The 16,865-nt window shown below is 35.7% G+C and overlaps 1 protein-coding gene across 5 annotated transcripts in view; it reads left to right on the forward strand.

Moving 5' to 3' along the window:
* MPDZ (multiple PDZ domain crumbs cell polarity complex component) overlaps positions 1–16,865 on the forward strand; it is a 154,379-nt gene that overhangs the window by 63,634 nt on the left and 73,880 nt on the right. For all 5 annotated transcript variants that reach the window (XM_044265648.1, XM_044265650.1, XM_044265652.1 and 2 more), the window contains exons 11-19: positions 1,162–1,345; positions 2,321–2,392; positions 4,060–4,169; positions 6,366–6,512; positions 7,386–7,550; positions 9,301–9,489; positions 11,055–11,264; positions 12,970–13,086; positions 15,390–15,557. In XM_044265648.1, the coding sequence (XP_044121583.1) occupies positions 1,162–1,345; positions 2,321–2,392; positions 4,060–4,169; positions 6,366–6,512; positions 7,386–7,550; positions 9,301–9,489; positions 11,055–11,264; positions 12,970–13,086; positions 15,390–15,557 (1,362 nt within the window). The remainder of the gene's footprint in view (positions 1–1,161; positions 1,346–2,320; positions 2,393–4,059; positions 4,170–6,365; positions 6,513–7,385; positions 7,551–9,300; positions 9,490–11,054; positions 11,265–12,969; positions 13,087–15,389; positions 15,558–16,865) is intronic.

A 16,865-nucleotide genomic window follows, 5' to 3' on the forward strand; every position in this document is an offset into this window, starting at 1 on the left:
TTTAATTTTTGTCTTTGCGGTTTAAATTTAAATAAGATGCTATAATCTGAGTTTATTTGTTTCAAGAGGTAACTTGCTTTACAAATAAATCCTTGACATATGGACTGAAGGCTCTATATTCCCATTTGGGACAAATATCTATTGCACAAACAGCAGTATGTTTTGGCGACATCAGAGCCTGTCCTCTTGGAGCATGCAGTCACAAAACTCATAATGACAGAGAATATAAATTAAAATTATGGTAAATGCTGGGAAGGAGAAATGGTAAAGGGGGCTTTAACTATAGTCAGAGACCTTAGGGTAGTTCAGTTATGGAATGTATATAAAGCAAGTGTAGGTGTTTTCTAGGTGGGCAGATGAGAGAGAGCACGGGCTAAAAGAAGTTCAGGGAGTCGAGACTGGGGGTGCAGAGTCCGCAGAGGCCTCCAGGCTGACGGGAGCATTGCAGGGCAGGAGTGGATAGGAGCCCTCAGGGGTGGGAGGGCCCAGGGGAAAGACAGCACCATGCCTGATGAGATTGGTGGTGCATCTGGACACAGTTGACACAGGTCTTTCTAAGCTGTGTTCACAATATGGAAAGTTGGCCTAAGGAGTGTCCTAGGGAAGGTAGTCTTGGGACGATATGATCATATCTGTAGTTTGGAAAGATCACAAGCACATCTTCAAATGTTTTACCCTCTGTGAACTAGGAAAAGGGAAAGTCACGTGTTTTCTGAAGATGCAAAGAAATAAGAAGGAAGGTGTTTTGCCATCCTTCTTTTTTTAAAGCCAGCGTTAAGTATGATATGGAACACATCAGCACTCTCAGAGACCACTTTTCTCATTGTGTTCTACACGTTTATACACCGCGTAGTACTGGCTTCCAAACTTGACTGTATGTCAGGGTCACCTGAGGAACATAAAAGAATATTCTGACCCCGGAACTGTTGGTTCATGATGTCTAGAAATGAGACACCATCATCTGTAAAATAAAACAAAACCCACCTGGATAATTCTGGTGCATCTAAGTTATTACTGGTCACCAAACCAGGTGTTAGTTCATTCTCCAATTAGGGGGTACTCAGTCCTGCTGATTTCCCACTAACAAGCAGTAAACATGCATTTGGTGAATTGATAATACAAATATTCATTTATTTTTTAACATGTCTTTTCTGATCACAGGTAGATGGCACAAACCTTCAGGGTTTTACCAATCAACAAGCAGTAGAGGTGTTGCGACACACAGGACCCACCGTGCACCTGACACTAATGAGGAGAGGAGCGAAGCAGGAGGCTGAGCTTGCATCAAGGGAGGATGTCACAAAGGATGCAGTTTTGTCTCCCATGAATGCTGGCGGAAGCAAAGGTAATGCCTGGTTAAACTGGTTTTCAGTTAGACCCTTACATCATTTAGATTTTTTTTTTGAATTCTGAAAATACCTCAAGAATGGTATTTAGTCCTCACTATTCATTATGAGCCAAATAAAAAGGAAATTTGGTGACCTTGGGACTAACCAGAACTAGCTGTGTGTCCATTCAGTGCAGAAAGAGCTTCCGAATAAAACAGGTCTCTTTCTTTCCTGTTGATTGAGGCACATTTCAGAGTCAGAAACGTGCATTTACCTTTTGATCCCTGCCTTACTTTTGAGTGTCATTGCCGTGTTTTCTCTTCAGGGGAGCCTGTTCTGCCTAGGCTAGGTCTGCAAGCCTCATGTTCCTAAATGTCCAGCCTTCCTTGGAGGAATCTACTTTAATAAGACATTTAGAAATGCCATTTATAAGCTGTTGGTACATGAATATCTCTGAAAATTAGTGAAACCCCCTGGTAGCTGACTGATGTAAGTTTGAAGTCGGGGTTTTGGTTTGAAAACGCTGCTTCATTTCTCAAACTGTTGACCATTCTGGTATTTATGCCATCTACTGTTTATTACAGCAGTAGGAGACAGGGAGGCAAATCACCTGAGAAATTTATTGCTTTTTTTTTAGAGAGAGGGAGACAGAGTGAGTGGGGAAGGAGGAGAGGGAGACGGAGAGAGAGAGTTTCAAGCTGTCTTCACACTCTGCACAGAGCCCGATGTGGGGTTCAGTCTCACGACCCTGAGATTGTGACCCGAGCTGGATTTAAGAGTCGGACACTTAAATGATTAAGCCACCTAGGGGCGCTGAGAAATTTATTCTTTATCATGTTACCAGAGCTTCCCTTTTAAGTACAAGTGGTTATTGATAAGTTTACATACCGGGAACACTCATCTTGGGGTTCAGATAAATCAGTGGGATTTGAAAAATTTCATGTGCTTGATTATATTATAGCTGTAACTACTAAAATATTCTTATCTTTAAGAAAATTATGAAAAAGATGAAGAGTCTTCATCTTTGAGTAGAAACACCAGCATATTACCCGTTGAAGAAGAAGGTAAACACTTGGAGTGATGCTCCTGCGTTCTTTATCATTTGTTTGTTTGTTTCGTAAAGAGACTGTGTTTGTAAATGAGACTGAGCCTCTATGGAGAGTAAATTGTTAAAAAAATCTATCAAAAAAGCAAAAGAGATAGTTTCTAGTCCTTATTTATAGATGAGACTAATTTCTCTAGTAGATTAAAATAGTTCATTTACAGCTGGTATATTTTCTGACTCTACATTATTCTTTTTTACAAATTTTTAAAACCAAAACCCTTACGAATCACTCAGTCATGTACAAGGTTTTAGTCAATCCCTTTCCTTCCGCTGACATGTCCATAACTTATTGAGCAAGCAATAATAAAATTATCAAGTGTTTTTAAAATAAACATGAGAATCTTTTTTAAAGCATGAGCTCTTAGAAATGAAACTCTCCAGTTTGGGGAGGCTTTTTCTTGTCAATTTTTCAAGAATTCGAAATCTTAATATTGGGAAGTTGGTTTGGGAAGGAATTGTATGGAAAAATTATTAAAACTTTCTGAGATTTCTTTTAATATAAAACCAGACTCCATCAAGCTGTTTAAGCATATTTTAGAGCAGTATTGTTTTACTATATAATTATGCCAGAATATCACTGCCATCTTTAGGCTGGAAGCTCTGTGCTTTCCTTTCACATTGCATTAGGTGCTTTGGGAGCTTAAATCCACAGAACAGAGTCCAAGACTGACCTTTCTTCATGTGTATGCTGCCCTTCACTAAACAGTTACATTGAAGCTTTGTGGTTCTTTAAAATAACTACTTTGTTAATTAATTTTTTTTTTCTGTTGAAAATTTTGATTTACTTTTATTACTTTAAAAGACTATCTGTGTTTGCAATAATATCCTGGGAATGTGATCTATAAGATTCGTATGTGTTAATTGCATTCTGCCATTTTTACACTAATAGGTGAAGAAATTATTTAGGCTAAAGTGAGATCAAAGGTAGTGGGAAGGAATAAAGAGATTTTAGAGCATGAAACTTGATATAGTAAGTAAGGATGGGTGTGGGGGAATCACCTTGAAAGCCCAGATATTGTCTTTGCTTTTGAATGTGCATATGGGAGAGTGGGTGGGAGTCGCTCTAAGAGTCAGAAGTCCCCAATTCTTTTTTAAACAAACTAAGGAAAAGCTTCTAAATGATTCTAATGCATCTACCTTAGTGCCGGTCCTCAGAAAACAAACAAACAAAAATTAAACAGACTCAGAGATACAGGAAACAGCTGTTGGTTACCAGAGTGGAGAGGTTTGGGAACAGGCAAAATAGATGACAGGCAGGGGTTAAGAGGTACAGACTTCTTTTATAAAATAAATAAGTTATGGGGATGCATTGTACACATAGGGAATACAGTCAATAATATAATAACTTTGTATAGTGACAGATGGTAACTAGAGTTATATGGGGATCATTTCATAACATTATGGAAATATCAAACCACTATGATATATACCTGAAACTAATAGGATATTTCTTGTCAATTATACTCAATAAAAAATGAGTAGAGAAATTAGAGTAATTCATATACTGGGTGAAGAGTCAAACTTGCTACAACAGACAGGTTCTGGTCACAGTGTCTCTGGAATAAAATGTAAAAATATGGAGGTTTTTGTAGTTTGTCACTGACTTAATTATGTTGACTATTTCAGGATATCCGTTATTGTCAGCAGACATAGAAGACACAGAAGATGCACAGCAACAGGAAGCTGCCCTGCTGACAAAGTGGCAAAGGATTATGGGGGTTAATTATGAAATAGTGGTAGGTTAGCTCAGGCTCCCTAACTTCCTAACTTGTAACTGTGTTTGAGCAGGAAGTTCATGACAGAAATAAAGGTGATCTTCCTAAAGGGCTAGAGAAGTAGCAAATGCCTAGGACCTTTTTTTTGAAGACCTAAATGACTCAGATATTTTAAAAATTCAGTTTGGAGAAAGTTGAATATTAACAAAGGAACTGAAAAAATGGTATGAAAATTTTAAACTTATAGTTCATCAATATTTTAATATTTTGAGCAGTAGTCCATATTATTTAAACAAAAGTAATTTTTTTTTCGATTATTGAGTCTGGAATTTATAGAAAGAATCAGAATAGAGAGATAGAATATACCTAAAGATAAAATAAAAATCATCATAATCTTATATATTAAAGTTCTAAGAGGATTTTTCCTCCCACTCTATCCTTACATATTTACTTTGCATAAGGGGTTTAATTCTGCATCCTTTTTTATGCCATGGTGAATGTTTATGTTTATTAATACTTTGCATACCTTATATAGCAATCATGACCTGATATCCTAAAAAGAGACTTAACAAACGTAATGTGAATTATCAATCTTTAGATGTATACCAGTGAATTTTAGGGATTTCAAAAGGTAAAATAAAACACTAGGTTAAGTAGAATTTTTCATATTGCTTATAATATTTAAATGACTCTAGATTAGGAGAGATCGAAGAACAGATGTCATATAATAACAACTAGCCTATATTGAGCACTTTGTGCCAAACAGTAGTCTTAGTGTTTCATTTAATCTTCATGACAAAGATCTTTTTTTTTTTTAATACTAAAGATAGTTAACAGTCAAATAAGAAGTAAGTACAGCTGTTAACTACCATTTTAATAAAGTCAAGGAAGAATACAATAAGGTCCAGCTTAACTGTAGTTAATTTAGCATGAAAAGAAGGTTGGGCATTCCTTCTATGGGGTAGGGTTAACATGCTGGGACAGATCACTGAGGCTGCACTTCTGTGGTGGTAATTGATAGTGAAGGGAACTGTTTAATGAACCACGTTGTCATAGAGGTGAGACCCAGGGTCATGAACTTTGGCTGTCTTTTGTGCACATTGTCTCGTGGTGGTATTCCCAGTAATCTCTCAAGGGCAAAGCATGCTATAGGTAAGAACCACGCTGTTTATTGGCCTTCATCAAACAAAAGTGAGATAGATCTGACTTTAAATTGTTTGCTGTGTGGTGATACAGCAAAAATATAGTCATAAGAGGAGTGGTAGAGTAGAAAGAAAGATTAATGGACATTATCAGGGAGGCATTTGGATTTGGAAGGCTGCTCAGATGAAGTGATATTTACACTGGGTTTTAAGGAGTGAGAAGGATTTCATCCCAGTTGATTTAAAAATTGGATGAGGTAGCTTCTGATAATAACCCTTGCACATATCAGCAAAATTTGAAAGATCTATCTTTTTTAGTTAAACATTATTTTTTTCAGTTCCTCTACCCCTTAGTTTTCTGAACTATAAAATATAGGGGATGAAGTAGATCATCTTCAGTATACCTTCTGATTTTTATATGTTATTGGATTCTCTGTGAAAATGGGTGATTTCCTAACATTCTTCATTATTTAATGTAATAGTAGGAAATAAGTTCATTCTCGTATTTGAAGCTTTGGTTCACTTTTAATGACCAGTATTGTCTGTTGATACCAGCATAGGATCAGGAGTGTGGGCCCTAGATTCAGGCAGCGTAAGGTTCAAAGTTCTTGTATAGCTATGTGACTCTGGGTAAGACATCCTCTTTGAACTTCATTTTCTTAATTTGGGAAACAAGGATAGACATTGGAATGATTTATGAGAAGCACAAGATAAACTACGTAATAGGGTTAGCCCAGTCCCTGGCACATAAGTGTCTTCTTTTGTCTTTTCTGTACTGTTGTTCGAGTGCAGGCATTTGATTTCATCCGTGGTCATTGAGATTACTGCCCTGCACAGTCTCTCGGGTGCTGGCATCTGACTCCCTTCTCTGCATTTGTGCTGGTTCCTGAAACTGATGGATAAAAATTACTCTTTCAGAGACAAAGCTCCAAAGCTTTGTAGCTCCACAGGAAGATTTTTGAAGCTTTTGTGAGAAAGTTGACTTTTTTGGGGGTCAACATAAAATATACACATGAGAGAAAGAAAAAACAACAAATGAAGACATGCTAGATTCATGATGATTTTTTTCTTCCAGGTGGCCCATGTGAGCAAGTTCAGTGAGAACAGTGGGTTGGGGATAAGTCTGGAAGCAACAGTGGGTCATCATTTTATTCGCTCTGTTCTACCAGAAGGTCCTGTTGGACACAGTGGGAAGCTTTTCAGTGGAGATGAGCTGTTGGAAGTAAGGAGCTATGCCATTCCCCGTCCCCTTAAATAAAATTCTGAAAAGGCTGCAGGAGGCTTAATGTGTAATAATACTATGCATAATAAGTAAGTTCTTATTTTAAATGTCCCCCCCCCAAAGTGTACTTGAGACAAATATGCAATTAAAAATCCACTAAAAGTAGGAATTTCAAATCTGTGCATTGATCTTTAGACCTAATTCCATGCTGGGTGTTTTTCCTTTGTTTTAGTCCAGAGAACTGTTAAAACTTTCTTTTAAAAAATTTAAAACAGTTCTTCAATTTTTAGATGAGGTATTACTTTCACATGTTCCAGAATCACAAAGAACATAGATGGTGAATAGTCTCTTCCTTGTGCTAATCCAGCCAGTTCTCATCACCCTTCATTAGGTAACTACTGTCATACCTGGTACCGCACAGTCTTCCAGATATGTTGAATGAAGAACTAAGAAGATTTGGATATATTCTTTCCCCCCACTTTTAAAAGCATACAGGCATAAAACATGTACCATTTTCCATTTTGATTTTTTCACTTAGTGATATAAAACGTCAGTTTGTAGAGTAATCTGTTCCTTTTCTCTTCAGTCCTGGGTATTTTTTATTTTTTATTTTTTTTTATTACCTCTTCTTTTCCAAACTACTACTCTGGCACATGAAATAGGGGTGAACGATAGTGATTTCTCTTGAGTTCTTTACAAGTCCCATTTTCTACACAATTGTAACATTTTAGAGCATACTACTGTAGGTAACTGGTTCTGAGAACAGCAGAACTATAGTAATCATCCTAAAATTCGTATTTATTTAATACAAGATTTCTTTCAAAAGAGTACTCATGAAATGTTCTCTCTTGGGCAACTTCTCTTTTTGCACAGGTGAATGGCATAACTTTGCTTGGGGAAAATCACCAAGATGTGGTGACTATTTTAAAAGAACTGCCAATAGAAGTGACAATGGTGTGCTGTCGACGAACTGTGCCTCCTACCAGCCAGACAGGGTTGGACAGCCTGGACTTATGTGACATTGAACTGACAGAAAAGGTATCAGGTTTGAGACTAATGGGAATAAATAATGGGAAGTCTAAATGGCATCTACAATTTTTTAAATCTTTTTTTTCTTTCATTTGGCATTTTATTTCCTCAAAATCAGTGGGTTGTAGGAAAGACCTTGAAGTCAGACAAATGTGAATTTGAGTCAGGCTTGACACTTACTAGCTCTGGGACCTTGGACAGGTCATTTCATCTTTCTGAATCTCTCTTTTCTCCTCTGTAAAATCTACATCACAGTGCATGTCTTCAGAGGTTGTTCTATTGTTTAAATAAGGTAATATAATGATATTAGGTATTATTGGGCCCTTTATGCTTGATAATTTATTCACAGTATTCCTATGAAAAATATACTCATAATGTGCCCATTTGTAGGAGAGAAAATTGATGTATATAGTATAAATGTGGTAAACAAAAAATATTTAATGGTATCACAAGGTGACTGCTTTAGGAATAGCTATCATATGGATGGACACATCTTCTCTGTGATTTTAGATCTTATTTGTGTATTTTTATACTTTTTCAATGTGAAAAATTTGAGGCCATAATACTTGCTTATTCTTTTTCATTTACATGAAAATATCAAGAAATAGAGCTCATCAGCTTTTCTGAGGACTCATCATAGATATCCAAAGTTAAGATTTGGACTTTACGTAATTTGAGTTTTAGTCAAATCTCACTTAAGGTATAATGAGACATAATCTTAGAAATTGACTTACAGAATACTGCAGGAATCAGTACAGTAGAATAATGTTGAAAGCTTTGAAGAAAGTAATATTCAACGAGATGAGTAGGGTGAATAAGAGACATAATTCCAAATTACATAGAACTCTAGCAACATATATGTTCATACGTATTTTTATGTGTTATTCATGGGATTATTACAATAAAGCAGGTGGACAGATTTGTATCCATGGTCCTAGGATGTGTAATAATTAACAGTAAAGATAGTATATAAACTAGAATTTCATCATCAAAACATGTCTTCCTGAAATTTGGTATGTTCATACAGATGAAGACAACTGAATTAACTTAGATTCACTTTATTTTTGCTGAAAGGAAGCTAACATTTTATATTTCTATTTCTGTGCCAAGTGCTTTATATATGTCAACTTATTTAATTCTTAACAATTCTATCAAATGGTAACTGTAAAGTTCAGGTTACAAATATTGCTCAAGGCAACACAGTTAAGAAATCATAGACACAGCCTTTAAGCCCATGCCACTCTGACTTCAAATCTTGTCTTGCTATTGTGCATGCTAATTTATTAATGAAATAATCATGTGCTCAAGTCACAACATTTTAAAACCTTTGTTTGCAGAGAGTACAAACTTTTACATATAGCCATTTCCTCTTGAGTTGTTATTCATGAGAATTTTTTCTTTAATATCAAAGTAGATTTACATTTTTTTTCTGACTACAGAGGTGACATAGACACTGATGAAAAAAAGTGAAAACTACCCATACTCATGCTGCTGAGATATAACCACTGTGTGTTTTTATAGGAGATCTTTGAACTATACATTTTTAATGCCGGTTCCATGTTAGGTATTTCTACCACTTTAACAACCTTCAGTAATTACTGCCTTAATTTGTAAAAGTTTCATGATAAGCTGTTTCTACTTTAATTTGTGAGTGGTTTGTTCTGGACAGATGCTGGGACTCTCCCTTTTCCTTGTAGTGTTGGTACATGTCTGCTAATCTAGTGCCCCTGAAATAAGAGCTGTCTGATCTGTTACCCAGCCTCATGTAGATCTAGGGGAGTTCACTGGGTCCTCGGAGACTGAGGATCCTGTGCTGGCGATGACCGACGACGTGGGTCAGAATGCAGAGGAGGTTCAAGGACCTTTGGCCATGTGGGAGGTTGATGTGCAGCATATCGAGCTGGAGAAAGGGAACAAAGGACTTGGCTTTAGCATTTTAGATTATCAGGTAAATATATTCTACTTAAAATTTTTTAATTTTTTAAGATTATACATGAGTCTGGAGGTGGCTCAATCCTTAAGGTCTGCCTTGGGCTCAGGTCATGACCTCAGGGTCCTGGGATAGACCCTGCATCAGGCTCCCTGCTAAGTGGGGAGCCTGCTTCTCCCTCTCCCACTCCTCTTGCTTGTGTTCCCTCTCTCGCTGTTTCTCTATCAAATAAATGAGTAAAATCTTTTTAAAAAAATGAAAAAGATAATATATACTCAAGGTATATTGTAGATAAGAGAAAAGGTAATTAATATTTTACAGTTACCAAAGACTTTTCCTTGTTTCTAGCAAATCTTCCAAAATAATAATTTATATGGTTTATTATATAATGTAAGGTTTCCTTTAACACTGGTGAAAATTTGAAGAACATACATTTTGGAAATATTATAGAAATACAGTTTTTTTGTTATTTGGGGAATATGTCTAAATCATTTTTATTTCCATGCTCATCATTGATAGTTCATATTTTATTTCCATGCTCATCATTGATAGTTCATATTTCATATTTCATATTGATAGTTCAAGACTCAAAGTATTAAATACTTCTTTCGTCTGAAGTGAATTCCTGAGTTGTAATTGAATGGGATTCTTGTCATTGACTAAATGATTAGATTTATAAAGAAGCTTAAATTGGTCAAGTGTAGCATGCTTATCCTGCGTTGTTTTCTGTGCTGAGTAACTGAGGAAATGTTTATGCCTGTGTGAGAGAGCACAGCTGTTGCTCCTCATTAATTAATACCGAACCAGAGAGCCATCTCCAATGACTCCCAGGAGTTGTGTTCTTTATAGGGCTTGATTGTGGAGCCTTGTTCTAACACTAAGGTTGCTGCATATCTGAAAACACTGCATCATCACATACTTCATGGACTCTTTCTGCATTCATTTCTATTAGATAGGCCTGACCTTTTAGTACACTCACATCTACTTATGTTTCACCATAGTAACATCCTATTAAACAAAAGCCGTTATAGGGGTTCCTGGGTGGCTCAGTCGGTTGAGCATCTGCCTTCAGCTAAGGTCATGATCCCAGGGTCCTGGGATGGAGCCCTGCATTGGGCTCCTTGCTCAGCAGGGAGCCTGCTTCTCCCTCTGCCTGCCACTCACCCTGCTTGTGCTCTCTCTTAGTCAAATAAATAAATAAAATCTTTAAAAAATAAACAAGCAGATGCTGTTGTCAGTAATTTGTGGATCTGACGTCCAGCCTCACAAGATAGCTAGAAGATTGGACAATTTATCAAAAAGTTAAAATGATAATTTTATAGTGATCTATACAGTTGAAGTGGTCTACTCAGGAACAGCTTGGTACTTAAGGATGCCATGCTTTGGGGAACTCTTCCTACACTCTTAAAAATGGAGATAGGGTTTACTTCTCTGTTGAGAAGTGTTGCATGAAAATTCTTCTGTGAGACTTGAAACAGTTACCCATTCATTATAATTCAGTGGCCAATCTGTGAAAACATTTTTTCAATTAAAAAGGAGCTACCCTCTTCTTTAATTTTTTCTTTCCTTCCCCATTTTGTCAGGATCCCATTGATCCAGCGAGCACTGTGATCGTGATTCGTTCGTTGGTGCCCGGCGGCATTGCCGAAAAGGACGGTCGGCTTCTTCCTGGAGATCGCCTCATGTTTGTCAATGATGTTAACCTGGAAAACAGCAGTCTGGAGGAGGCCGTGCAGGCTTTGAAGGGCGCGCCAGCGGGAACTGTGAGAATCGGAGTTGCTAAACCATTACCCGTAAGAATTCGGATTTTATCAATTTTTTTTTTTCATTTTGTAAACAAAATGGCTCTTAGGCTTACTTTTAGCTTCAGAAAGTGTTCTCATGAATGAATTGTGATTTTTGGTATTTTTCGTCAGTATGGTTGCCGTCCATCTGAGTATAAAGATTTAATTTTGAGTCATATTTTTTTAAAAGAATAAAGGACAGAAAACGAGATTCAGAAATAAATTTAAAACTTTATGGTTTTGTGGTATGCTTTTGATCTTTTTTATTCAATAATAAGGTCATGATGAATACAGAATTGAATATTTTAAAACAAAAATGCCTTAAAATGTCTGTACCGATATGGTGGGGTATTAGAGAAATTTAAGGGCATTCACAACTAGCAGTGCAATCTTTAATTATAGTGGAATAAAATAGAATCTCTTGTCAGTGTGGGTTAGGGTCCTGAATTCTGTTGATTTCAACACATTTCTTGTCTAATTACTGCAGAGCAAGAAATTGAACTTTTCACAGTGGGTTCATCAGCTTGTGGCTCTTCTTTTGGGAGGCAATATTCCTCTTGTCATTAATTAGTGCAGTATTAAAAACAACTAATCAGTTCATGCTACATAATGTCAGTATGTTTATTAGATATTATGATTACAACATAGCACTTACCACTGAATTGCACGTAAATATTAGAGACATTTTCAATATTCGTGGGGCTTTTTTAATGTATAAATATATTTTTAAGTCAAAGGACAAATACACCTTTTCTTAAGAAAACACAAACACATAGGTACATTTGCATAAACATCAAAGAACAATTTGTTGACTTTATGAAAGAATTTGTTCAAATAGTAAGCTTTGTTAATACATTTGCAACATTAATTAGATTTTTCGTGCCTTACTTTGTATTCCACAACGAAGTTTGGTAATCTATGAAAATATATTTCTGACAACAGAGGAAAGAAGGGAACTTCTGCACGTGTTGCTGATACAGGGTGACGTAGGCAAGACAATCTATTTTAGGCCATTTTATTAGAGATCGGAATGAATATATATATATATAAATATATCCATCAGTGTGATCCGTCAGTGTGATATAATAGATTAGGAATGTAATTTAGAATCTGTACATCTAGAGGTTTTTTTTTTTTTAAGCTATGTTCAATTGAGAGACTTCACTGTAGGGTTCTCTGACATTCCTTGTCAAGTAAATGACATTCTTTAAAATAATACTCTAGTAAGGGATGACAGAGAGAAGATGATCCTTCCTTTTTAATGTTGTTTTTTTCCCCTGCAAATTCTTTTATATCTTAACACCTAAAAGGCCCCTTACTTATTTTTACATTGAGTCATTGTTTAGCCAGAATATTTGGCAGATGAAACTGACCAGAAGATTATTATATAATTCAAAAAAATTATTGATTTTGATCTTTTATAAGGAGAATGAAAAAATTAGAAGGGATTTGCATCTAACAGATGATGTATTGATATTATTGGTATTAGAAGAATGTCCTTATTGTACCTTAACAAATAAAAACATTAAATATGAATATTTATCATATTTCATGTTCATCATTCTATGTCTAAGTCATGTGTTATCATTTGAAAACATTCCCATTTTTTCCCTCTCTTCTTACTTTTTTCTACCCCCCATCTTTCTCCTTCCTTCCCTCTTTGCTGTTCTCCTTCAAACTCCTCCTCAAACACTGAGTCTCCTTCTCCCTGCAGCTTTCACCAGAAGAAGGGTATGTTTCTTCTAAGGAGGATTCCTTTCTCCACCCACCACACTCTTGCGAGGAGGAAGGGCTGGCTGACAGAGCTGTCTTCAGGGCTGACTTGGCTCTGGTTAGTGGCCACAGCATATCAAGTCTTCTTTCAGAAATCTTATATCTTATTTTTTGCTTTTCAAAATATTCTAAAATCTTACTGTGTACTCTTTGTTCATAATGTTTTGGAAAACCAGACATTTTCATTTCAATTCTAGTGGTTCTTATGGTTCAAAATAGGAAGAAAAACCATAACACATGTGCAACTATTTGCTGATTTAGGGAAGAAATTCAGTTAGCAATGCATTCTGACAACTAGTAGAATTAATCTTTACATCATACAAAAGTTGTTGAAGCATTCGTTTGCTTGAGGCATTTCTAGGCATTATTTAGCTGTTTTCAGTTAATCAGTTGTTTTGGCTACCTTTGAATGGGGTAACTAGTATATTTTTTTCCATTCAATACAAATAATGTGAAAACCACATAAATTGGTTCAGTTATTAAGAACACAGAAGTCTCCAAAATAGTCAAAACCCATGTTTACTATGATTACAAAATATAATAAGCATCACTGATTTACTACAAAATTTTAAATTGAAATTATATTTTTACTTGATCTATATAAAATCATTCATTAGAATAAATATTTCTGGACCATTGGAAGTCACTTTGATGAATAAATGAATGAATTTTGCTGCTAAGAACCTTATTTTCTAGTAGCGAGACAATACTATAGCAATAATTAAGATATAAAGCTAAATACCAGATATAAATAAACATGACATTTATACAACATAAATATAAAAATTGGATGTCCTATTCCATTACTCCTATTAAAACCAGGTTCCTGGCCCAACTTTCCTTTTGGGAAAAAAGTACCCAGTATGACTAGAAAGGATGTGCCCAGCTTTTGAAATCCTTGTTTTAGTGTATCAGAATAGAGTGAGGTTTAAAACCCATGGCATTCTCATTATGCATTTCTAACCAGTTGTGCACATCTTGCTTTAGAACAGAGTATGAATTATTTCTTTGGTTTTGATAAACCTAATTTTTGAGAGATAGTTCTTCTTGTTAATATTTTTTAATTAACCAGCTCCTGAAACTGCCTTTTGGAAAGTTTTAGTGTATATTATAATAAATACAATAATATCATATTACAATATCATCAATAATCCATGACACAAAGCTTAGTTAATGCCATCTATCTAGATAGTGATGTGAAGTATTTACTTTCCAGATTGTTGTACCTGATAAACATTTGTGAAGGGTAAACCTCCACACAGTAGTTCACTAGTGAATTTGAACATGTATTTAAAATATATTATTAGAGGGAGGGTCACTTGGAAGTGGCAAACCTATATTCTTGGCATGTTTTTGCAAGAATGAGACTTGGTATAATTTATAATTCTTCTGGCAAAACAAGTTGAAATCACAAAGAAGTAGAACACATAGGATTTTGCCATCAAGACCGAAAATGCTGATAATATAATAATTATGTTAGTTCTACCTATTTTAAAGTGTAACTGAGTGAATTGTAAATAGAGCTTTTAGCTCCTCATGAGTTGATTCTTTCACTTGGTTCTGCCATGAAAGATAGTAAGAGGAGCTTTAGATAATATTTAATGAAATGTTCTGCTTTATGTGAGTTTTCCAGCAAAAGGAGTTCACAACTTTATAGCTTCCCCATCACCATAATTAGGCCCCTTGTTTGTTAGTATAATTTTAGTATAAAATCACAGATATTCTTTTTGGTTTCTGATGATCACCAGCAAGTTCTGAATCAGCAACTCGGATGGTTTTAAAATCTAGTTTAAAATAACTTAAAATAGGGGTACCTGGGTGGCTCAATCAGTTAAGCACCTGACCCTGGATCTCAACTCAGGTATTGACCTCAGGGTTATGAGTTGAAGCCTCTCACTGGGTTTCATACTGGGTGTGGCACCTACTTAAAAAAAAAAACTTAAAATATATTGTTTTAGTGAGCTTTATAAATAGGTAATTGCCTAACTGCCTTGTTAAATAGTAGTTTATTTTAGTTGAATAGAAATAGTGTTGACCTCTTTAATTTTATTATAAAATTCTAGAAGTTGGGCAGGTGGTTTTAAAAAACAATGTGAACTGGACAAAGTAAATATTTTCCTTAATTTATGAAATCACTTAAAACTTCGAATCAATCCGGGCCTTTTGCTAATTGTTGCTGTTGTCCTCTTATTGGTGGAATGCGTAACTGATGGCAGCTCCCGTTTGTCTCTGACATGTTGAAGAGGGTGAGGAGGTAATGTAGGAAACAGGATGAATGCCCGTATTCTTTTTAGACTCAAGTGGAGACATGCCATATATGGAACCAGAATTCCCAACTGATATTATCATTTTGGTTCCTAGGTGGACACAAATGAGGCTGACTTAGCAGATGAATCTACATTTGAGTCTCAGTACTCTCCTGATAATGACGGTATCTACTCCACTCAAGACTCTCTTTTATCTCTTCATGGCAGCGCTGGTAGCGATGGCCTGAACTATGGTCCCTCCCTTCCTTCTTCTCCTCCCAAGGTACAGAGGGGAAACTGTGGGAGTGGTATGTTAGAAGCATTTTGTTTTTCCAGTCATGGATTCATTATCAGATTAAAGTGCAGTTTTGTCCAGGTAGTGTTGATTGAGCATCTCTTGGACCACTAGGTGTTATTTAAGTCTCGGTTTTATTGTATGGGATGATAGAGCCAACGGTTCAAATTTTTGAATAGGACTTACATGATAGAAAAATTTTAATGGAATGTATTTCTCAAATTGTGTATTTATTTAGCATATCTGTGCCAGGTATATTTTAAAAATAGATTATTGACATAAATGCCCCAACTCTTCTTCATTTTCTTGATGATGTACTTTATAGTGTTTAGTAAGTAATATTTTAAAACCTGCCCTATCTTTTGGGCTTGAAATTTGCATTTGGAGTTCTGCTTTTTAGTGGGTTGAACACTGTTTCATATGTTGGTCCTTCGGTTTTCACTTGTGTCAGTGACCTCTTCATATCTTTTGATAGTTTTTATATTGTGTTGTCTGTCTTCATATTGATTTGTTGGAGTTTTTCTTATATTTTCTACAAATACAAATACACAAAACATTTCAGTGTATTTTATGAGTATGTGTGTATGTGTATTAAAAAAAAAAACTAAGAATGTATAGGAATGACTTTTTTTTAACTCCAGGAAAGAAGTTATTCTTTGAGAAAGAAGGAAGCATGGGAATTCAGCTGGATGTGTTAATACATTATATCCTTCTAAGAGGAGAGATTGAAGAGAATATGGCAAAATGTTAACATGTAATCTAGGCAAAGAGTTCATGTACAGATATAATTTCTTTATTCTTTCATGCTGAAAATAAACCATAAACAAACATTAAAAGTCAAGATAAGACTAGACAGTAACTTTCTTAAATATATGAAATATATATTTGCCATATAAATTGAATTCAGCAGGAAAGATATCTGTATTTTTGAATAAGATGTAAAATAGAATTTCCACAGGTCTAGCACAGTTTTCCTCCTTTCCTGATTAACAAGTAATTTTGGGGCCAGAACATTTTCAAAGCATTTTCTTTTATGTTCAAGGTGCACCTGTTATCCTTGCAAATGATGCTGGGAAATCTCCTTGAATTGGTTTGCAAGGTATAATCTTGAATGGAGCAGCTGCTCCTCTCTCACCACACCTGAGACTGTCTATGTGCCTGCGTCCTGTCTGGAACGTGTTCAGTCTTTACTGGCCTCGGGGCTGGAAGCTGAGTTCATCTCCTAATGGACTCTCCTAATCCACAGCATAGCGTACTGCCTCTTGCCAGTGGGACAGATTGCATTGTTTAACTTAG

The sequence above is a fragment of the Neovison vison genome, chromosome 9 (genome assembly GCF_020171115.1).
Source record: "Neovison vison isolate M4711 chromosome 9, ASM_NN_V1, whole genome shotgun sequence".
Classification (NCBI taxonomy): Eukaryota; Metazoa; Chordata; class Mammalia; order Carnivora; family Mustelidae; genus Neogale; species Neogale vison.